Consider the following 24,795-nt stretch of genomic DNA (forward strand, 5'->3'; position numbering starts at 1 on the left):
AAATGTGATATTGAAGCACATATATGTCCTTATCCAGAGAGAGACCATTAAAAGTAGAGGTCCAGAACTAAGTTCCTTCCTTTTTTAAATACCTAAATTCCTGACCACATATGGAGATGCTCTCTCTATCTCAGGTTTAAAGTGAGTAAAGACTTTTAAATCCTGCTTCCTTAAACAGATGTGCAACTACATCCTCCTCAGGAATTAATATTTCCAATGTTCCTGTGTTATGCCATTTCTTTAGTAAGGAAGAAAATGTTATTTCCGTATCACAGAAGATTTCTTAAGGCTCTGAAAGTAATTTCATTCTCCCAATCCCATCAGTATTTCACCTGAAGAGATTAACACTCCATAGTGTTCCCTTTCCTTCATCCCCTGTTTTCCAGGGGAAAAACACAATTCACACATCATGTGGTGGCAGAGCCAGAACACTGTGGGTTGGTGGCAGAAGTCTTATATTGACGGGAAGTGATATGAAACAGCATCCTCAGACTGTGTTTCTACAGGATGGGATAAAACAGGTGAGGCATTAACCAAAGGAGTCTGTTCCCTTCCTCCATTCACAAAGGGATTTACACACCTTTACCTCTGGCTAGCTCTGCATGTGGGAACTGACTCTGATGGCACAAATAATAACACAAGTAGCAAAAATCAAACATGCAATTTCTTGTTGGGTCACTGAGATGAACTCAATCATTGTGAGCCTTGGGATCACCAAAAGTGGCTTTAGGATAGGTCCTTCTATGCAAAGACAGAAGATGAAGACTTCTCTCTTGGCAGAAGCAGGACACATAGGGAGGTCAGTGGGTTGGGAAATTGCATTTCTAACAGTATTCCACAAGAATTTCATCTGGACCATAAAATAGTAACCAAGAGACAGAAAGAAATTCTGGCTACTCAGATATAAAAAAACATGGGCCATTTATTGGATATCTTCCTCCCACCAACCCCCAAAGGCTTGGTTCTCATACAGAAGCTATGCAAAACAAAGTAATGCCTTTCCAAATCCATTTTGCAATTCCTTGCAAATGAAACCAAACTATTTCTATATCTGAGTTTGAAATCTATTAGAATTGATTGATTTGCCTTGATTTTTTTTCTACCAGCAGAAATGTAGACCAAGATTACAGCATAAAGAATTAATATGTTAACTCTGATCTCAAGTAGAATATTAAATAATTGTGACCATAAACATGGTCTGAACATAAAATTACTGAGTCACATATAAAAACATTAGTAATTGTGAATAAAAGATCAGTAGCTTTTTTTTTTTTTTTTTTTTTTTTTTTTTTTTTTTTTTTTTGTTGTCTGGTGTCTTTTTCCTCATTATTGTACACAGCTTGATCACTGCTTCAGGAAATTCACATCATACAGACAACCAGGACAAGATACGCAAACTCTCCTTTCAACTGGGCAAAAGTCTGTGTCCTGAATCAGAATTATGTGCTACATGCCTCTGCATTTAAAAACAAGTATAAAAATATTTTTTCCTTGAATTTATCCCCTCTGCAAAATACAATAAAAAAAAAAGAAAATCAAGAAACGAAGATCACAGAAACAAATCCCCCTTCCTACTAGACAAATCGCCCTTCCTACTTAGATCATTTACTTAAGACTTCACTAGTCAGTAGAAGGTACCTGTCTTATGTTCGTATTCTCCTTTTGATAGAACTACTGCATAGAAATAGTTAGAGAATAAATTCTACCTACTACTAGTAATTTGGGATTTAATGCCCTAATGTGGACAGAAAGTAATAGAAAACTATTCAAGAAATGCTAAATATCTCTAAATTATTAATCTCTATTATATCTCTAAATGCAATTTTAAGGCAGCTTTCATAAGACTTTCTTTTAAAACTTGTTTTGCTCGCAGTCTTTTATGTAATAAAAGTTTACAGGAAAGGTGAGACTAAAAACTCACTTAAAAGCAGGAAGCTGACATTTACCAGGAAAAAAAATAAAACCAACCAACCCCAGAGTAAAAAACTTTCAGCAAACTCTGAAGCTCTTCTTGTGTGTGTATAAACAGGTCCATCTATTCTCGGTTGTCTTTTAGATTTGACACATGAAATTATTGACAACTTAGAACAGAATTTCATACCTAATTTCATATCTAATAAAGAAAGCATTGGATGCATGGAAGTCTGAAAAGAAAGATAATAATCCACAGACCTTTTAAAGTACCCTTGATGTTGCAATTTTAACCAAATTATTCCAGACAACTGAATACCTTTTCACTTTCCATTGATTGTATTGACTAGACTATGACTTATAATATAGCCTTATAATGCAGTACAGTCATTATTGCTGTGCCTGTTACCAGGCACAGGCCTTGTACTAACTTTGCCTGTGGAACTAGGGCTGTAAGGCTTTACTTTTTCTGGACTTGGCTTGCTTTGAGCTTTGTTTTAGTTGGCTGATGACAAGGCGACAATTACCTAACACAGTTTTGTTTAGCTCTGTGTAACTCTGGTGCATAATGCATTAAGGATTTTGATATACACGGCAGCCACTAGCACTCACACTGCACTGTGGTTATAATCCAGCTACGCTGGCACACAGAGCTATCTGTGACCTTATGTGTGCTGCAGACAAAAGGAGTACTGATCTGACGTAACAGCAGAGCCTGAAAGGTGAACACTGAAAGGTGAAAAGAGGTCCCAGGGCTATCAGTAACTCACTGGGGATCTGCTACTGATGGCAACATAAACTTAGGCACTGGGCAATGTTGCATCCACAGCAAACTTAGTTTTAGTAGTAACAGAACAGACAAAAATAAAGGCACCTGACATATGTAAAACCTATCATTTGACCATCTGCTGTGCTGCATATAGAGTACTAGTGTACACTCCTATTAACTGCTCCTCTGGGGAATAGCAGCCAGCAAGTATAAACTTTATTCCTGTTAATCTGGTTTTGTTTAGTTTAGCAGCAATAACTCCAACTGGAAGACTTTATTTGTTCATGATGTGCATAAACATGACTTACGGCTGCAGAAGCATAGCTAAAATGCTGCTGATTCTGGAATGGATTATCACATTTCCCTCCTACCCCAGGCTGCATATTTTTGTCACTTGGCACACAGTGAAGATTTCCAACTAGACCAAGGATCAGGGAATGTGGCATTGGGTAATGGGTATGAATAGGAAGAATGGAGTAGCCACCACTTCCCACCAAGAGCTGAAAGTAGTTTGGGCATAAACTGACCATGAAATTGAATCACAACAAAAGTGATACTGAAAGATGTGTAATAGCATCCTTCCACCCCTTCAGCTTCCACCAGTTAAGAGTCATGTTTTTCTCATTAGTTCCTCTACAGTCAGATATTTTGTCCACCGCTGACATCTTAAAGTCTGTACAGATTAATAACTTAGAATTCTCCCCTCATTCATACATCCTTAGTTCTCTTTTCTCATTCCTCAGCAGTCATTCCATACTTTTCAGCTTGTACCAAAGGCATCTATGAGAAGCCTGCTACACAATTCAGCTACATGTGAGAACAGACAAATGCTAGTATCTGGTAATTTCTTTATCAGAACACCAAATGAAATAATACAAAATGTCATAAATGTTTGGTTAATGTAGGTCTTAGAAAAAATATTTCCCTCATGCCTTTGCTATGAGTAGTTAAAAAATAAGTTTTAAAACCCAAGTACCAGTGTTGGTAATTTAATAATTCTTTTTAAGTGTTTCTTGTTTGCCTAACAAAGACATTTGCTGCAGCAACACTGTCACTCCACTACCACTATTGCAATGGTTCAGGCTTCAGAGCAAGCTCATCAGTTGACGATGTTTATTCAGAGCAGTCATGCCCTTAATGAGCTTTGCAAACAACTGATTTGTAATTCCACTTCCTTTTACACAAAATATTTCCAGAGTTCATTGGCAACATCTGTCAGACTTGTTCAGGTCTTCCTATTTTCAGAAGAACTCTTGGAAATAAATTCCCATCTTTAATTCACAAAGATTAAAGGCAACAAACCATAAACAAAATATGCACATTTGGACAGATAAGTGTGTCATTCACAGACTTAAGAAATGAAGACAGGGAAATTACTCTTTCCATACTGGTTGAATTTGAGAGTGTTAGCCTTGCATATTCAAGCTATAGTGCCCACTACTTGAACAGAGCACTGACAAGGATAGAGCTGACATTTCCATCCTCCCTGTCAGAGTTCCCATAGTTTATCATTTTTTCAGGTAGCCAGGAATCATAATACCATGACCCCAAAGCAACCGGGTCATTGATTCTCTTCTGAAATTAAAAGCCTGATGAGAAATGTCAGGCTGATTTCTGTGCTCCATTGGACACAATATTACCTTTAAAAAAAACAAGCCAAGCCACCAATGGTGGCTGACAGAGGTATTCCTACAGCCCCACTCAGCATCTCTCCCAGCTTTAATGCTGGAAGATCAAAATCCATGGTAGTTCTTTCCCGTAGTCGCTTTGTAGAGAAATCGGTCAGATCCCAGCCTTGCAAACAGCTGAGGGGCTGATCTCTCAGTCTGGGAAGGAATTGCAAGCAGCACAGGAGCGCATGTGACAAGACAAGTCCCTTTCTTTGTGCCAAGCCTTGTGCCACTTTTCTACCAGGCCTTGTGCCATCAACTGTTGTGTGTCCACACCCAGGCACTCACCAGCCCTGACAGGTTCCTGCCATGCACTATCATGCTGGAGGTTGAGGGCACAGCCCTCCTGTTGTCTGAGGTATCTTAAGCTGGAAAACCACACTGAAAACAATGGTTATGTCTCTGAGCCAAACGCTCACTAAGTCCAGCTCCAATGAGGTCCATGAGGAGAGTCAAAGTTCTCTAATGGGACAGACATTTCTATCATTGTAGACACAACCAGAATAATTTATGAGTAAGGGACTACAGTTATTCAAGAACTACATTTAAACTACATTTAAAACTTTTCCTTCAGGCAAATTCCCGCTCTTTAATTTCTGTGTACATCAAATATAATGCAGTCTGTGTCTCCACTGGAAAATGCTAAGTCCACAAACCAAATGGTTTAAAAAATCCTGGTGTGTGTCTCTTACAATGCCCAGGCAGTGACAAATTAACCTATCTCCTTAAACAAAAGTGACAATGGGCAGCAGTCAAATGTAACACTCCTGAGTTAAGTTGTGATGTGGATGGCAAAATATCAGTGTAAATCACAGTAATTTTGAGAAGGTTGGAGGTAGCCATTCAGTTCTATGGCCCAAAGACATTGCTACAAAGGGCACACCAAAAAGCAATCGTGGTGACCTGTGGTTTTGAATCTATTTAGAGCTTTGGCCAGGCCAGAAGGAGAGAACTGTTGTGGTAAGGTCTTAGTCACTAATAAAGCTGTGATTTTATCTCTCTGCACCTACGACCTGTGTATATAAAAGAGGTGTTGCTAAAAACGCTCAACACCACCTCACAAAATAACATATGCTAGATAAAAATATTGGGTCTATCATCATAGCTAGTAGCACAGCCAGGTTTTTGCCAGCATAGCTACTTCTGAGGACAAAATAGCTATGTCAACAAAAACTGGAAGCACAGACCTGACTGAATCCAGAAGGTGTGTTAGTGAGATAAAATTACAAAAAAACAAAGCTTTGTAACATTTACCAGAAGTGGAACACTCTAAAATGAACCTTAGGGAAAAGTAGTTGATCATAGAGAAAACTTAAATATAGCTTTTCTTAAAACTTTCACTTCCAGCTAGTTAATGAGATTTATTTATTTCAAGGTTAAGAAATAAATTAAAAAAAGGAATAAAATATTTTAGCATTTAGGTCATGTATTTACACATATTTTATCTATCTCTCATGTATGGATTTTCCTGGAGTTTCTGACAAAGCTGACTAAAACCAATAAGAACTTTATCATCAGGCTACAATCAAGTATTGCAAAAGCTCACACCCCACTAGGTTCCTCTTAGAGATATGTTTGAAAGCTCATTAAATTACCAGTATAAGTTTTAGGCCAAATTTTCAGCTACAGAAATACCTGATTGTACATTCAAATGATTGCAGAATTGAATAAAACCCTCAGATTTTACAGCATTTTACTAAAAAAGTTAAATTCATTTCAGAATGTGCAGATCTCCAGTCCTATAATCATTAAATGATAAATACTAAAACACAGATCAGAAAAAGAACTCATTCTGTGGTAACTACCTTAATTTGAAAACCATTGTCATATCTATGCTTTTCCTTAATTGCAACAGTTATAAAATTTGCATACAACACAAATTTTCATCTGAACAGACTGTACACCTCCTTTGTTTGACCAACGTTTATGTTGATCCTATGCCAATGCTACTTAATTGGCATAAATCAAATTACTGCTGACTTACATTCCTTATGAAGCAAGAGTCAGTCCCTCTTTAACTCCCACAACATGCAGAGCAAGTTTATGCCAGCTGGCCTAGAAGCGTTGTAAGCAACTCATTGCAATTTGTATTAGAGATCTTCAAGGATAACAGACCACTATCCTGCTCAGCAGCTGCTAAATGGTACTAATGACCAGCTGTAGACCACTGTCTGTTACATCCTGTGTGTCTCCTGGAATTCCCAGGGTGTGCAGTGCACAAGGAAGCAAACTTAAGCCAGGCAGTACAGAACAAACTAGGAGCCTTTCTGATCTATGCATTAATCCAAAATAGTTGTGTGTGTGGCGTATGAGTGACCAAAACTATGAAGAAAATGTGTAGCTCTAGGAATATCTCATCACTTGACACATGTGGCTCAGGCACCACCTTTCACAGTGTGTGATCTGTGACAGTTTACATTGTCAAAACCAGAGCTGCTTCCCTCTTGCTCCTGCATTAATCTACACACTCCTGCCCGCATCCTTGCATAGCAGTGCCACATGTCATGCTGCCATGAGCTGCAATGGAGACTTAAACCAGCTGAAGATAGACCTTATGAACAGCAGTTTCCAGATCATTCATCTCCCTGCCTCATGCCAAAATGAGCATAAAGATGGGAAGACAAAAACATGGGACAGAAGCAGAGCCAGAGAGTAAGGAGAGCAATCAATGGCAGCCTTAGCTTAGTTTTACACTGTGTTAGAAACACACTTTCTAAGAGCATTTTGGTCTTGGAAGTATCCTTAGGGAACTATCAAAATCAAGTCAGTGTTTCCGAGACACCTCAATGTTTCCTTTCTCTGCATCAATCTTGGCAGCTGTGCAACTGGAGGGTGAATTGGTTCAGAGAGGTGACTCAGAATCTGGCTGTTGATGATTCTTGGGGATGATGCACTTTCTTTTGGACCAGTTTGCTGAACTGACTTACTCTGCAGCCACGCAATTGCTAAAACTGATACAAAGAGCCTGCAGTAAAAATGGTGGTAGGAACAGCATCATAAAACCATGAATGAAATTTTCTGAATTAGAAAACATAGCATTGACATAACATCCAGGTGGGGCAGTGGGACAGGCCCCAGCTGCCAGGCCCTGTTCAGCTGCCCAGGGGTGACCTCCCCCTGCTCCCAGTGGCCCACACAGCAGCTGGGAGCAGCTGGCCCTCATGGTGCTCTTACAACATTTATCTGTATTTAATTAAGTCTGAACAAACTGTCACCTCCAGAAGGATTTCCAGTCCCTTCCATACTTCCATAGGTTTCATGGGAGCAAGGTCAAGTCTCTGCTGTTCTACCTTGGCATTTTGAATGTCCACATAATTAAGTTTTTCTGACTAAGGTCCTATTACCTATATGTCATTTTACAGCTAATTAAAACTGGTGTGCTGTGAAACACTTTCTGGTAGAGACACATCCTTCTCTATGGTAAACTCCAAACTATCAACACACTGCAGACTACTGATAACAGCATCCTCCGTCAGACATCTCAGAGGTGGTCAAGAGATGTGAAGAGCCATGGAGAAACCCCATGCGCAAATGAAATCATCCCCCTCTTCACTTTTATATTGTTTTAAGATAGACAGAGAGAAACTGGACTTTGGTGTATTCATGTCACATATTTTTCAACAATATCAGCATTCAGTCACAGTCTTTTACTGTTTGCCAAAATCAAGTGAGAATAACATTATACTTTTAAATCATTCTTTTCTACTTCACAGTGCACACCCTCACCTCTCAATTTATTTTTATTTTCCTAATGCAATTAATGAGGTTTGCAAAGACTTACGAATCCTTGTACATACGGACAGAATGCCACCTCTTATTGGAGGTGATGGAATAGGATTTGCTGTCTCTGTCAACTCAGAGACAGAATCACCACATCCAGAAAATTGAGCTTCTGAGGACGCAATGTGAAGCCTCTCCTACTCTGCTAAGAATTTGTGACTGAGAAAGTGGTACAAGAGGTCTGGAGAGATTATCTGTATTGTTAGTCAGGATCACTGTGGGAAAACAGCATATGGGGTCCTGTCATGAGTCTCCCATATAAACATGAATATAAAAAGCACGCATGCTGCACAAATGCTTTAGTTTGGATAAACTCATCAAGTATTGCCTTACAATTCTATTCAGCATTTGCTGCATTGGTTGCAACATGCTGGTGACCAAATGCTTCCATTAACCTGTTCACTATATAAAACAGATATGAACATTTTTACATATTGGTTATGTGAAAGACTTGCTCCACAAGGTTAAAAAAAACCAACAACAACTATGTCTGTGCACCTAGCTCAAAGATATTTTCATTTCTCATTAATTGTTTTCCAGAATTTGATTTGTCTGAGTTGCTGCATTCTTGAAATGAATTATATTTTCCCTAAAGGTATTTCAAGCAGGTTATATCCACTGATGTCAAAGTCCTCTTCAATCTTTTCTAATTTTTCACATCTTTCCATTATATGAAGGATCTGACAGTTATAGCTAGAACTTCTCTCACATATTGGCTCCCAAACTCCCAATCTGCAAGGAATTCTTTCACACTCGGCAAAGGGCAAACTAGTCACATTTCATGATAAAACACAACAACTTTTTTTAGTCCTTGTTTGTTTCTGACAAGATGGCCCAAATATTAACTTTCACATTTGCCTGCTGTGTATTTGTGCAGACTAGGAGTCTTCTGTCAGTAGTGACTACAACAAAGGTGCAACTAAAAGACATCTGTTAATCATCCCGATAACATTAATATGGGTCATGTTTTAACTAGTGTTTTACTACATTCTATAATCTTTATTAGTCTCCCTGACAACTGACAGATGGCCCAGAGGTCCAGCAAGGAGAACAAATTGCCCACAGACAAATCTAGACAGGAGACATAATCTCTTCCAGTCAGGGCTGCTCTAACTGCACAAGTGCAGCCTCGTGGAAATCCTCCTGCTTCCAACTCACATCCTACACCTGTTTCTGGAGGCTTCCAACTTCAGTGCATTCTGGCTAACACCTTCATTTTCCCACATCAGTTACAGCAACAACCATCACTAGCAATATGCCAGCAACAAAAAACAGTTGAAAAATAAGCAATGAACACATTACCACCCCAAGAACAACAGATCATGCGTATGAAGTCACATGGAAGGAAAGAGCTATCAAACTTGAAAACTGTGACTGACACTTTCTTAAACCACCTCAGAATATGCAAAGGAAAACATCTCCATGTATCTGCTTTGAGATAAGGCTGTCAGACACGGACAGCTGAAGATTGCAGCAATGTAGGCTTCACTTGATTTCAAAGTTCAGTACGAAATGCAAATACAGAGACACAGGGGACTGGAATGACAGATTTGCAACAGTTCACCTGAAAGAAATTTGCAAGCAGAGTGACAAACTTAAAGCACAAACAGTTCTGCATTCTCTATAACCAAGCTCACAGACAGCTAAATCTACATATCAATCTTATATAAGGTGAACCTACACGGGGTTACCAGTAAAGCATTTGAGGATCTGGGGAACATAGGATGTGATGGATGACAGACCCTCTGCCTCCTCTTCTTTGATATCAGTCAGCCACTAGAATAGCAACATTATTATGCCAAAGCTGGAGCAATCAACACAAAGCAAATTTTGCTTTATTTATGTTTTACTTCATTTTTTACAGGTATGAATTGCCACAGTGCTAACTGGAGTTACAGGCCAGCATGGAGAGGACAAAAATTACACTCACACAATACCTGATAATCATCTGTTTTATAGTTTATGGAAAGCAAAAGTCTGACACAAAAAACTCATGGTTTTATTTGGCTCTGAAGGAGAATTATCAGTTGCTCTCCACAGGAATTTCTCTGCTTCGCTTAATCTCCTCTTGCTCTACAATAAGAGTTGCCTTAATTCAATACCCAAGTTATCTCATTCATCTACAAAGTCAGCATGATATTGGACTATTGTACCTTCTGAGGTCCTTCTAGCCAGACTGATCTTTTATCTCTGTGAATTCAATCTTGATGTCAGCAAGGGGAAGGAGCAACCAACATCACCTGACAGAAGAGGGTCTCTCAATTCTGAGTCACACCAATGAGTACATGTTCATATAGAATCACACGATAGGTTTGGGCTGCAGTGATGAGCTACAGCTACAGGGCCTCAAACTTCCCCAGTGATACCCAGTGCCACATATTCTCTTTTGCTCAAACAATACATCTGACAGGTAGCTAGTACATCAATCTGGTAAATCAGGGAGAAGCCAGAAAGAATGCCACACTAGAAGTGCCTCAGTTAAAAAATAGAGGTAAGGACTAATCCAGAAGCATCAATAGAACTATATATATTTGGACTTTACATCTGTCTTTTTCTGCTCAACTTGTATAATTCTAAATATGCAATACACAGGATTTTTAGGGAGAGGTTTGAAAGCAAAAGAAGTCAAACGTTCACCCTGTACAGGAACTGAGAACCAGTGAAGTTCAGACAACCGTTATTAAAAGGTATGATAGTCAGTACCTTCTTATAGGATGTCCTTTTAGTAGACTAAGAAACAAAGCAGCAGTTCAAATTTCACACAGATACTTCCAGCTTTAAGAACACTTTCAGGCCTATTTTCTGTACTGTCAATGGGTAAATGTAGAAGTCTGGAAAAAACTATCATTTTATGTCAGCAGTAGTCATGATTGCTAAAATCTGGAGCACTGACCCTAGCTCAAGGATTTAGTGCTACAGCTATCATGTTTTCTTTTGAGCCCAAAAGTAATCAAAATCCTAAAAAGTTCATGGTGTGAGAAATTACCTCCTCTAACCATCCCATTGTCCAGTAAAATGACTGTGCTGCTTCAAGGTCGCATTTACACTGCACTGTAGTAGAGATTCATCAGAAAGAAACGTGGTTAGAAAGCAGTATATGGTTCCAGGCTGAATGAATTCTACCTTGAACCTTTATATATGCTTAAAACCCTTGTACAAAGGAGGACATTTAGAAATATTGTAAATTTCACCTTAACTACTCACATTTCCACTTCCATTCTTGGATGGAATTCATACAGAAATACAAGTTAAATTAGCAATTCTCTTAGATTTATTGACTGTAATCCTGAAACCTTCAATTCCTCCACTATAATAAGCTAATACTCTAAAGGCTGCAATTAACGTTAATCAAGAAGAATCCTTTTTTCTATACATTATTCCATATAAGCTTTTTACTAATTTCTACTGCAGCTTTAGAGTTTGTTCACTGTCAATTTGAAGTGCAGAAGGTTTTAACAGCTAAAAACCCTTGCAAACTGAGTTCAGATGATACCTGAGTGCACTGACAAGAAAGAATCCTCCAACTCATGTCTCAGAGAAGAGAAAGATGACTGAAATAAGCAGTATATGCACTTTGTGCTTTGAATTTGTACTGAGGAAGGAAAAGCACTAGGCACTACATAAATAAATCTATTTTGTTCTCTGATATATTTGTGGTTTTACTGGGAAAGGTACTAGGATTCAGACAGAATGAATGAATCATAGAATATGCTGAGTTGGAAAGGACCCATAAGGATCATCGAGTCCAACTCCTGGGCCTGCACAGGACACCCCAGGAGTCACACCATGTACCTGAGAACATTGCTCAAATGCTTGAATGACAGGCTGGTGTTGTAACCACTGCCCTGGGGAGCCTGTTCCAGCATCCAACCACCCTCTAGCTGAAAAATCTTTTCCTGATATCCAACCTAAACCTTCCCTGACCCAATTCAGGCCATTCCCTTGTGTCCTGTCACTGGGCACCACAGAGAACAGATCAGTGTCTGCCCCTCCTCTTCCCCTCATGAGGAAGCTGTAACTGCAGTGATGTCTCCCCTCAGTCTCCTCTTCTCCAGGCTGAACAGACCAGGTGACCTCAGCTGCTCCTCACACGGCTTCCCCTCAAGGCCCTTCACCATCCTCATGGCCCTCCTTTGGACACTCTCCAATAGTTCAGTTTCTCTCTTATACTGTGGCACCCAAACCTGCCCCCAGCACTGGAGGTGAGGCTGTCCCAGCTCAGAGCAGAGGGGACAATCCCCTCCCTTGCCCTGCTGGCCATGCTGGGCCTGATGTCCCCAGGACAGGGTTGGCTCTCCTGGCTGCCAGGGCACTGCTGGCTCATGTTCAACTTGCCATCAGCCAGGACCCCCAGGTCCCTTTCCATGGCACTGCTCTGCAGCATCTCATTCCCCAGTCTATACTCACAATGAGGGTGTGAGTGCCCAATCACTGGTGCACAATTTAGCACATGCTCTTGTTAAAAAAGAGCAGAATAACAAAAAAAAAGCCTTAAAGAGATATGACTTAGCAATGGAAAAAAATATTTGTTGCATTTAGTGACTCTGTTTATATTAATTTAGTTATGCCTTCAATGATTCTAGAGAAAGATACTCCACTTAGTTATCCCATTCCACAAAACCTTCAAGCAAACTCCACTTTTTAGAAATTTGAAAGGAATATTCTGAAACTGGCAGCAAATTAAATATTCATAAAATAAAGTCAGCATATTGCAAGATATCAGAATAAGGTCTTTTCCCAGTCTTATGTTAAAGTATTCAATTTTATTTTATTTTATGTTCCAGTGTAGAAACTTGAACATGCCCTGGTAGAAAAATGTTACTAAAGTTGAATTTAAAAATTGAAAACAGTTTTAAAAACTTACTTAAGTTCATTTTTTTAAAGAACTGTATAATTGTTATAAAGGTTTGATCTTAAAAAAAGAAAAAAAAAACAGAAAATATTTTTCTTTACTGATTTCTGTAGTTTCCCATCTTAATTTCTATCATAGTAGAATTTGTGGTTGAAATGTGAACACTTTAAAATAAGCGATATTGAAAGATAAACACAGAAAAGTCTCCCCTTTGTACTGAAATAATGTTGGAAATCAATATGAAGCACAATAATTACACTGGAGATGAAATCAAAAGCAAATAGCATAGAAAATATTCAATTTTTGTCCTCTTTTTATTTCATAAGAATAGACTAGGACCTTCTGCCATTACAGCAATATTTTTTTTTAATCAGTGACTTATAACAATAACTAGAGAATGTCAGCAGTACCTGCTACTCATTGAATACCATCTCTCAAAGAGAGAATGGGCTTCTGATTGCTGCCAATTTAGAGACTTGCATCCCACTGTGGATACCCTTTCAAATGAATAGGAAGAATGCCAGGTGCCAATTTGTAGGTTGCTAATGGCTTAACGAACCTTTATTGGCATGACAGTGAATTTGTGAGTGATTAGTCCTTGTGTTTCTTCATACTTCATACTTGAATGTTGCAGCATGCTGTGCTGGTTTCAGCTGGGGTGGAGATAATTTTCTTCACAGTGGCTGGTAGGGGGCCATGTTTTGGATTTGTGCTGAACACAGGGTCAATAATATAAAGATGTTTTTGTTATTGCTGAGCAGGGCTTGCACAGAGCCAAGCCCTTTTCTGCTTTTCGTACAACCACAGTGGGGAGGAAGTTGTTGTGCCTTGGGAGGTTGGGAGGAGACACAGCCAGGACAGGTGACCCCAACTGACCAAAGGGATGTCCTAGACCATAGGACACCATGCTCAGTATAGGGAAGAAGGAGGAAGGGTGTACATTTGGAGTACTGAAATTTATCTTCACAAGTCACCTTTACATGTGATGAGGCCCTGCTCTCCTGGAGATGGCTGATCAACCATGGGAAGCAGTAAATTCATTCCTTGTTTTTCATTGCTTTGTGTGTGTGGCCTTTGCTTTCTCTATGAAACTGTCTTTGTCTCAGCCCACAAGTTCTCTTCTGCTCTTCTGATTCTCTCCTCAATCCTGCTGGTGGAGGAGTGAGGCTACATGGAGCTTGGCTGCTAGCCACATCTTGGGTTAAACAACAACACATGCTCAAGTGAAAAACTTTTTATTATTAAATGTAAAGGAAAGTCTTATGAGAAAAAAGCCCCATGAGCGTGGAACTATAAATAAGTTTATAGCTTAAAAATTAAATAAAAAAGACCAGATATATGTCTATCTCTTCAGACCAGATAACACTCTTAAAAAGCTGGATTCTTGTTTAGGGGTAATGGTCTTCTAAATAATTTTTCTTGACACTCTAGTTTGCAGAAGCCTTTTGAATAAGTCTGATTAGAAGCCATGAACAATATAAATACTGACTTTTCCAGCTGCAGAAAAGCTTGATATCATAGTCCTACAAAATAAATATTTGAGAATTTTAAAAATAGGTTCAGAAATAAATAAACAATTAGGAATATGTGTCTTTTATCAAAGATTCTCTCATAAATATTATGTTTTACACTTGTGATTGAAGAATTTATGATTTCCAGTTAATTGAATATGGTTTGTTTGGATATGTAGGGTTAAAGTCCAAGAATGGACTTACCTGCATAGAAAACAAGCCACTCAGTGCCTACATTTTAGAAATCTGTGATTCAAAAAAAACATCGAAAAGCTGAGTTTCTAGAAACTCTCTATATTAGTAAGAAAAAGGCATGTTTTTCAACAAATCCTTCAGAATGAACTAATAGACACCCAAAACCATCAAAAGGGAATCATGATGTTCAAACACATATCTCAGTTTTTATTTATTCAGAGCTTAAGCATGTGAAACAGGACTGAAAATACGTCAGAAGATACTTCTTTTCTCAAAACACAGTTAGTAGCAGACATAACGATAGCACTGAGATTTTTGTACAACAGTTTAATATTCATTCAAATTTCTACAGTTTATTGTAATGTAAGCAAGACCAGCTAGACCCAGTTTGCTTCTCAGGTACTTTCTCAAGGAAAAGCCATGCCAGGCTGGACAGTGGTCGAGACACTTGAGGTGTGTGGACAGAACAGGACAGCAGAGTCAGTGGGACAGAGAAACGCACAGACAAAAACAGCTCTCAAAGCAACCCACAGGCAAAACCTGTGGGCCAGCAAAAATGGGTGGCTCACAGCTCCAAGCTCAGTTTTTGTGGAGAGGAGGACATCATAAATCCATTTGATCAAAAGACTGATAAATTACATATGATGTGAATCTCCCTACTCAGGGGGATCCAAAATAGAAGGATGCTTTTTCTTTATTTCCACACTTGGTACAGGCAGAGGATAGTTGTTCAAACAAAAGTAGTACTGGGCATGTGTAGAGACAAAAACTGGAGCTGAAACAAACCAGGAAAATTTCACGACTAAGAGAAAAGTAGTCTTGAAGCAGAAGCACTCCTGTGGTTAGACAGTATATGTGGAGAACAAAACCATAGATTAAATCTACACTCTCAAGTCTATTCTTCACTTTTTGATGTGTCATACCTTTTTTTGTGAGTCTTACTTTTTGCAATTAAGTAAGTATTGTATATAAGCAACTATACATATTTTTATCAACAACAAATTATTTAATATTCAGTTCTCAGCTTCACCAAAGTACTAAAAATATAAACACATGGACAAAAGCACATATGGAATCCTATAGGAATTCAGATGTATTCAAATTTCTTCTCTCCGTGATTTTATGATTGCATTTGAAATGGGCTGCTTTCATTACTAAACATCTGTTACCCAATAACTAAAGGCATTATGTTTCCCTGTGTCATAACAAAAAGATGCCCTGTGTTGCTGAATTCAGCACACATGGAAAGTTAACAACCATGCTGAATCTATAGCATTGAAGCCTTGCCCTGGTTTGAAATGTCTCTACCTTCTGGGCCTTTAGAAAAGCTTCTTCATCAATGGGTGGATTGAGAGAGTTGATTGGTGTTTCATTTTCCTATACACAGGACAGATAAAATCACCAGCTGGATGTTGGACAGTCAGTTATGTTAGTGTCATCCAAAGTTACAGACATGATTCCTAGTCCAGAATGCATGAATTTGTCTTGTGAAAACATTTATTTACAGTATATACGTTTCCTTCTTTCCAAAAGCCAAATTTGCAAAATTTTTGTGTACTTCATTGATTTCATATGCTCTGATTAGGCTCTTGCTTCACTATTCAGGGTCTAGTGCTCATGTCTCTTAAGGATTGGACAATGAATATTAAATTGGATAAATTATCATACATGCCTGTTGTGATCTTCTCTACAATAGTTCCCAGCAAATCAACATTTGTAAATAGTCCCTTTTAGATTGCTGCCTAATGTACATTTTTCTCCTCTGATTCAAAAGAAACACTGTAAAATCCAAAACAGCTCTGTGTGGGGAAGTCTCCCGATTATTACATGCATAATAAATTCCATTTGCTTCCCCAGAAAAATAAAAAATGGGTTTTAATGAAGTTTAGATTGAGAGTAAATGGTAATCTGAAATTAAAATATATTAAATAATGCTAGAACAATCATGAAACAAAGCACTATAAAATCTGACAAATCTTTGATTTAAATTTTAAAAAGGACTGAGCATGTTAAAATAAGGTAATACGGAGTATGTAATACTTTTTATATTTTTCTGAATGTTCTTGACTGTTCCAGGTTTTAAATTCCTTCAACAGAAATTAGATTAAATTGATTTTTTGGGGAAGTTACCCCTTCATGACATCATTATGCAGGACCTTAATAATTCCTGTTATTTGTCTCATTTCCTCTTAATTCAGATTTTGGTCCAGGGTTTAAGTTGGTTTTTTTGGGGTTTTGTTGTTTGTTTTTTTAATCTGGGAGCTTTGTTTTGTCATGAAGGTTACCTGTGCATGCTAAACACACTACAACTATTTTTTATTTTACCCTTCTCAGAGTTGGAATAACTGGTAAAAGTGAGGTTTCCTGAGAGTGCAAAATCAAGAATGAATGAAAAACTGGGGAAAGTTATTCAGAATACACAACCAAATTCTGATTCACCAACTGTGTTAAGATTTCTGGCCTTTATGCCTTTGGTGTAACACATCTATAAAAAGTGTGTGTGCATATATATACACTTAAACAAAATATACATATCCCATGCATTTAATTTTTCTCATTTATTATTTTTTATTATCATTCATTATTATTTTAGCCCTGCCTTTTCAGAAGGCTGCAGCTGCAAATACAGTATACAAAAGAAATGCTAATTAAAGTACCTTTGGGAGGAGAATAGAATGAAAGAGGGTGATATTAAATATTTATCATAAGAAACAAGTCAGGAAGATTTCTAAAGTGGAAGGAAACAAGAGTGGATTATGGTAATATATCATGGCACAGAGATCCTTCTCTTTTCCAGAGTCACCCTTATTTTAAACTCAAGATGGAGTTATTTTTGCCTAATTTAAGGAAACTCTGCCTTAATGATAAGAACCTAACTTGAGAGATTTAATGTTACACCTGCTTTTCACCTCTTTCCTAAACATAAAGCATAATAATGTATTTTATTATTTTGTGTTTCTGTAAAACTCTTACATTACTAAAATCCTCTGTCTTTAGTAAACATATCCTTTTATCCTTCAGTCTCTTCCAGTAGCAAAGATGCCTCTGAAACTCTGGCACCAAAAAATGCAATCCTCATCCAAGGGTTTGTTGAATTTTAAGAACAAGGCATTGCCATGCTCGGAGCCTGCTTTCTCACCATTCATCACAGAATATGCAAAAATCAAAAGCTGCCTGCAATCGGTTTGAGAAGAGGAGGTATCATCAAACATCTAAAAAGGTAGTCTGAAAGTCAGAATCCCAACAGCAGACAGGCTACCTGAACATGTTCCCGTTTTTAATTATAAAGGTGTTTGCCAAGAAAAGTCAAGAAGAGTTACGCCCTGTTGCCTGACAATAGGTTTCACACAGTGGAGCCTTGCACTCACCAATCTGTCACTACTGCCCACATCCTGCTTCTTCCATAAATATTGGGGAATTAATTTGGTTTTTTAGATAGATATCCTGTATAAAAATATATACTGTATCAAATGCCACTGCCTCTATGAAATAAAAGTGTGGCGCAACTACAAGCCGCTTCCAGGAATAGGAGAACCATTCATCTACAAAATAAAGAAGGGTGTCCCCACCAGGAGATGGGTCCTCTCCAGAGATGGGACTGTCAACAACCCAGTAATCAACACCTGATTGGGATCTTATCTGCATCGGACCAGTGGGCATGTGAATGCCAAGTTCCCATAAATCTAATCAGGAGCCCCAACACTGCCAGGGAAACCATTCACCAGAGCAGCAGAAGGAGAGAAAAAAAATATGAATTTGAAACACCAACAGAGTGGACAATGGTGTGGTAAACGTAATGGATAAATTCGTGTATCAAAGATTTGGTCTACTAAAAAGCTACTCCAGGGCATCTCTGAGATTCCAAGATCTGTGGTGCAAGCTGTAAAACTGCAACATTTGCAACAGAAATTACATAGCCGGACTGGAGATCATTCATCAATGATGGGCCTCCATTACACAGCTGCTCGACATCTGATATCAATCTTGATAGGGGATCTGGAGGATGATCAAATCAGCACCCCAAAGATGAGATCCGGGAAGACTCCTGAATCATCTTTTCATATTTACGGGAACCCCTTTCAAGACCTCGCTTGGAAATAAAGAGTTACATGAATGTTTGGACTTTCAATGGACTTAGCCTCAGGACAAATAAACTATATAAAAACTTTACACCGGGACCCAGTGTGTGTGGCTGAGGTTGGATGGTACTGTTGTTACTGTCACACTGCCCACCCAGCTTTCGATCGATGTTGTCCGAATTTATTGTGGCTTTTTAATTTGGTTTTGGAAATTTGCTAAATAAATTTTGTTATTTTGAATTGGTATCTTATTATTTATAACTATGGGATGAGGCAACTTTTGCCTTGAGCAAGAAAAAATAATATAAAAGTGGACCATGCAAGGGCAGAATTTGTGAACGGGGCGGGATATGGCACGGTGCGGGATCTGTGGTTCATCCAGTATCGACCCTGGGATCCATGCTGTCTGATTGATTTTGGCTTTTTCCATAAAATCTGTTTTGCAAAATTAATCAATAAATTGACATTTTTATGAAATTGGACTCGTTATTCATAACATTCCAGCTTTTCAAAAATACTGCTGGCAATGTTAAAACTGATTGTTGAGGATCTGTAAGTTTCTCCTGAGATGTTTGCCAGACACAGTCAGTTCAATTCACTGTTTTACAGAACATATTGTATGTAACTAGCCAAGCTGTTTCCACTGGAAAAAGGACAGTAAAGCATAACCAGGCCTAATGCAATAAAATGCAAATAAAAGAACTCAGTAGATTTGAAAATACAAGGAAATAATAAAAAATGGTTTATTTCAGCTCAGTTTCAGCCTCAGTTTTTTGTTTCGGATTATTTCTATCTTTTTTCCATGAATAGGAATGATTATTATAACGTCTGTCACATTCTCCTAACAAAAGCCAATGGTCAACTCATCTGCCACCTTAAATTAAAGATACATTCTTCTTCCTAATAGATTTTGTTTTCCCTCCCCTGAGACCTCTTTAGAGCCCAAAGTTGTTCATATGTAAATTACAGTTCAGCACCTGCCCCACCTTACCCCCCTTTATGCTCACTTACACACTCTTTAAATTAATATAGCTGAAATTTATCATAACATTGTGCATTATACAGTGCTCATTAAAAAAAATTAAAGATACTAAACCCTCCCATTATGTTGATGATTCCAACCCTTTCAAATATCACGATACCACCAGTCTCACTATAATATTACGTCTTTCAAACAGCTAGAGATACTGGCATCACAGGAAGGGAAGTGAGACAGGATTTCTGTTTTCTTTCCTGCACTATGAAACTGCTCAGCAGTCAATCAACTGGGGCTAGGACCCAGTCCCAGGAGACCTGCCACAGCAGTAAACACTACAGGAAAAGTAGGATATTGGTATCATCTTCTTTTTAAATCACCTTTTTCTGACATACCCTGGCGAGAGAAGGGAGGGTAAGGATGTGCTCAGCCACCATATCCCAGCATTCTATCTCTAAAGGCAAAGTCACACCAGCAACTCTGCAGGGTCAGGAAGAAGCTCTGGGAGAACTGAGGAGGGCTGTCTAAAACAGGGAGTCACTACAAAAGGACAAAGAATCATTACTACAGACTCAGCATTATGCTAACACTCACTCACCCTGATATTGCTGCTATTTAGAATCACAATGCTGTCACAGAATCAGCATATTGCTCATCAGAAGGATGAAATGGACTTTAAATAGGTTTAGGGAATCTGCATTTCCCTTTTGTAATGCTGATTTTCACAGGAGTACCTCTTTTGTCTCCAGACTGAATTTGATGGCTCTCTGCACTTTATACCCTGACCTACCACCACCTGCCAGCCCCTGCCAGCAGACTTTATGGTAGACATCAGGACTGCATTACAACTTGGAGGTTTTACAACAAAAGATGCTACATAAAAAGATTTTCTAACAGCCCTACATATTTAGTAATTCTGCAGGATGACTGAGAAAAAGTGGGTTACAGAATATATCAAAAGATGATAAAAACTAAAGCCAGTCCTTTAGTTTCTCCAATGTTAGATTTCAGGTATAGGACTGTCACTGCTCACTTTTAGGTACTGTTTTCATTGTAGCAAGCTTATCTACCAGCTCATGTTCCAAAAATCACATCTTTCAAAGAGGCCACCATTTCTTACTGCTGTCAGCGCCAATAACTTCACCTTTCCTCAGGAAGGATGCAAACCCCTTAATCTCAAGAGGCCCAAATACTAAGGATCCATTTGACTACCTTGTATTTGAAGCAGAAACTCAGACAGAGACTCGCTCAGTTTATTTCCTGACTGCTCGGTTCATTTCCTAATTGCTTGTAGATGAGTCTCAGCTGATGTGCAGGCTCAGCAAACACTGATGTATGACTTGTGTGTGTATCAGAAAGATGTGAGTCCACACGATAATGCCACATGTAGGTGCAAGCATGCCTAGTTCACAGTGGGAAGGAATGGGATGCAGAAGCCTGCTTGGCTGCATCCCCCACTTTGAAGTACATTTATATAACTTATGTCAGCAGGACAAATTTCCTGCTGTCCATTTTTGTTAGGAATTTCATATCTCATAGAAGAAAAATATATAGTATTTAAAGGAAAATTAACTAGAAGTATTCCCCTGACAGCGGTAAAGATGTACAAAATCAGTGTCAAAAAACACTGCACTCACTTATTCATCAGTTTCTGCTTCCATACATGTCAACACTGAGAATAACAGTTGCAGAATCTCCCAAAATGCTCACTGATAGTAGTGTGGGTAAATGTGGCCCATAAACAGCAGTAAAAACATATTGCTTTAAAACAGAGAAGTGACAGGATGCTGCAAGGAGACAAAGAAGGAAGATTCCCCTTCAATCTCTCAAGGTCAGATAAAATGCTAAAACCCAGTTAAGAATAATAATAAAAATATATAGTTAATAAAAAAGGGCAAAAATACATCTTTTCAATAATTTTTAAGTTACTGAGAAATCAAATGAGCATATATTTCATTTATAAATTTGAGACAAAGCAGATCACTAGTAAAAATTTCTCAAAGTCCATTCTAAAATTAATTTTAGAACAGACTAATGGTCCCTCCTGTTAGCATGCAGTAATAGCAATGCATTTTGTGCCCAGAAGCAGCTGCTATAGTAATTTTGGAGAAGGCGTATTACATTTTTCATGAATAGCAAAGACAATGAATTTGTAAGAGGGAAATTTTGACCAGACTCAATTGTGAAATGTCTCTGCACCAGCCACATCATAAATTCATCTTTATATACATATTAATGGTACCCAATTTATCTCACGTACCAAACCAGAACTACAACTCACCACTTCAAAATGTGCTATCCAGTTATATAGTTAATGATGCTTCAGAAAAACTGAACCCCTGGACTTCACTTGGACAGCTACTTCTATCCCATTGTTGTGCTCTCTTTCCACTTTCTATACTACATTTGTTTTTTTGCATTTCATTCATAGGACTGCAAAACACCTTTCTTAAATGTCTTTTACACCTATCCAATGCTGCTGATTGCTGAGCACATTGTAAAATATGATTAAATAGACAAGAGAAATAGGTTGTAACAACAGCCCAGTATACTTCCCCAGCTATACCCCACTACTTCAGTGGGATTACTTCAGGTTCTGTCTAGCTGAGCCTTATGGACTGAACGCTCATTACTATTTTGGGGCACTAGCTGTACTTCCAGACCACATCTTCCAGTACAGTTTTGCCTGAAAGGAATCTACTTTACATGCTCCATAAAACATGACCAAACACAGTAAATAGATATTTATTACAAAAGAATATGTCTAATTTGAACAGAAATTATAATGTGGATATATTCACTGAAGAGTCATGGTTGGATGATCCACTCAGCAACAGTAGAAGGAAAGCAGTTTTCATGTCTGTGAGTTTAAACTTTTTTGTTGTTGTTGTTCTGGTTGGGTTGTTTTGGGGTTTTTTTGATGATAACAATTCTTAATATAGCATTTTTCACCCCAAAGCAAACAGGCTCCAGGAACATTTGGCTAAAAACACAACAAAGAGGTACTTGCAGATCCCCAAGCTACCTAAAGACAACAATCACTTATTTTCATAGTCTTGGGAAGGAACCATAGGCGACAAATTCAGGGCTATGTTATCTGTGAGATATTTGAGCTCTTTGCTTCTGGGGACCAGTTTTATCTCTTTCAGGTGCAGGACAACAATCCTGGTTTTCCTCCATTTTACTTTCCTCTTGAGGTGTATTCCCTTTCTGCTTATGTTATTCAGTCTCAGCACTTGCTCAACTTTATATTCTGATTCAGGTGCAGCTCAAGGCCAAGTATAGGCAACAAAACACTGTTGTTGCCCTACCACCACTGCAATAAGCAACCTACATTTCTTCAGTGTGAATGTCAAAAATACCTTCAAGTATCTGACTTTTATAGAATGTTAAAAGTCATACCTACTATTCTGCTTGGTTTTAAAGAAAGTTGGAGCTATGGGAATATGGAGGAAGATCTTTGTTTATAATTCCTGCACACCCTAGGAGAGTGGAATGAAAGGTTGTGAATTTTATTTATAGTTTAGTTGTAAATGATGCCCTGTGCACTCACTTGAAAAGAAGAGCTTTAGATTATTTTCTTCTAAAGATCTAAATGTGTAGGGCTATACCTAAGTGATAAGCAATGATAGAGCAAATGCACAATAAAATGAAGATTCAGAAGTGAGTAAAAAAGACATACCTAATCAAACTGATAAGAATTAGAATAAACTCGTCAAGTCCTTTGCAAAACGTGCCTCAGAATCTCCCCTTTTTATGTTAATATGATTACAAAGAACAGCCATAAACTCTGTTTGCAAAGGAGTTGCCAACAACATTGCATCAGTTCTTTTCTTATATCCCTCCCTACCACACAATAGTATAGGGATTTCTAGGGACTTCTGGAAGTTGGGAGATTCTTAGTGCAAGGTTTGGTTCACTTCTGAGGAGTAAATTACAAATCCTCAGGTTACTGTCAGCTTCACTAGGGATTCACACAATGCCAGGAAACTAAAACCAGAACCCTAAAGTGTAGTTACATATTTCAAAGGACATAAATATAATTTCATAAGCATAAAGATTACCTTCTATCTAGTGTGACTATGGGTCAACACCATCTCCTCGCTCTAGACATGTAAATGTCACAAACAGCAGCATCCCATACTTCAACTTATGGCTAAAAACCAGAACCTAGTTTTCAAATTCTATGGCTCATGTACGTATGTAAGAGGGCAGGCCCAGTCATAGAATCATAGTCCTTGTTTCAAAATATATTAATTTATATTAATCTCAAAATAAATTCATTAGGTTTCTGAAGGTTTACTCTCCACACCTTATTCATTTCAATAAGAAGTTGTAATATGTTGTATGCAATACATCCCTACATATTTAATTGAGACAATCACTTCATGATTAGCATTTTATATTTTACTTAAAGACAGATGAGCAGAGCAGGAAAGCTTTTCCTCTGAAACTTTTACTGTACAAAGGAAAATATACAACATTAATACCTACCTTCTTTATCATCATGATGTATGATTGCATCCTGTACCATATCAGCAAGATTAAATCGGACTCGTTGATTCTTCCCATGTTTCAGCTTCTTCCCGAAGCCCTCCCGTTTCTGGAAGGCTTTTTCCCGCTCGTAGTACGCCTTTATCTGGTCACAGCGCATGCGCTTGACCAGCCGCTGCCGCTGGCCCAGGGGGAGGGACTCCAGCAAGCACTGCTCAATTTCCATCTCATGGGTCCGAAAAACATTACATAGCTGGAAACAGCCTGCAAGAAATTAAAAAAAAGCACACTTAGATCTTGCTTTCAAACGTGCCATGAAACCTCCACCAATTATTTTGTTGTTCTAACCATGTGCAAGTCTATCACGTAAGCTCCTCCTACTCGACCAACGCTGACTACAGACCGTTGTCATCATCATTTACTTTTTGAAAACAACACATAATTCATTCCATTAAATCACTGATGCATTTTTAAAAGGCTCGCTCAGTTCATGTGAACAAATATGAATAGAAAGAAGACTGAAAGTTCAAATGTGAGATGGGCAAAATACCTAAATAT

General features: G+C 38.3%; 1 protein-coding gene across 1 annotated transcript in view; it reads right to left on the bottom strand.

Annotated features, from left to right (window-relative positions):
- Positions 1–24,495, bottom strand: part of MYO16 (myosin XVI) — a 267,582-nt gene extending 243,087 nt beyond the window's left edge. The window contains exon 1 of the mRNA XM_066313833.1: positions 24,238–24,495. Within this exon, the coding sequence (XP_066169930.1) occupies positions 24,238–24,463 (226 nt within the window). The 5' untranslated portion in view covers positions 24,464–24,495. The remainder of the gene's footprint in view (positions 1–24,237) is intronic.
- Between the last annotated feature and the right edge of the window lie 300 nt (positions 24,496–24,795).

The sequence above is a fragment of the Sylvia atricapilla genome, chromosome 2 (assembly GCF_009819655.1).
Source record: "Sylvia atricapilla isolate bSylAtr1 chromosome 2, bSylAtr1.pri, whole genome shotgun sequence".
Taxonomy (NCBI): Eukaryota; Metazoa; Chordata; class Aves; order Passeriformes; family Sylviidae; genus Sylvia; species Sylvia atricapilla.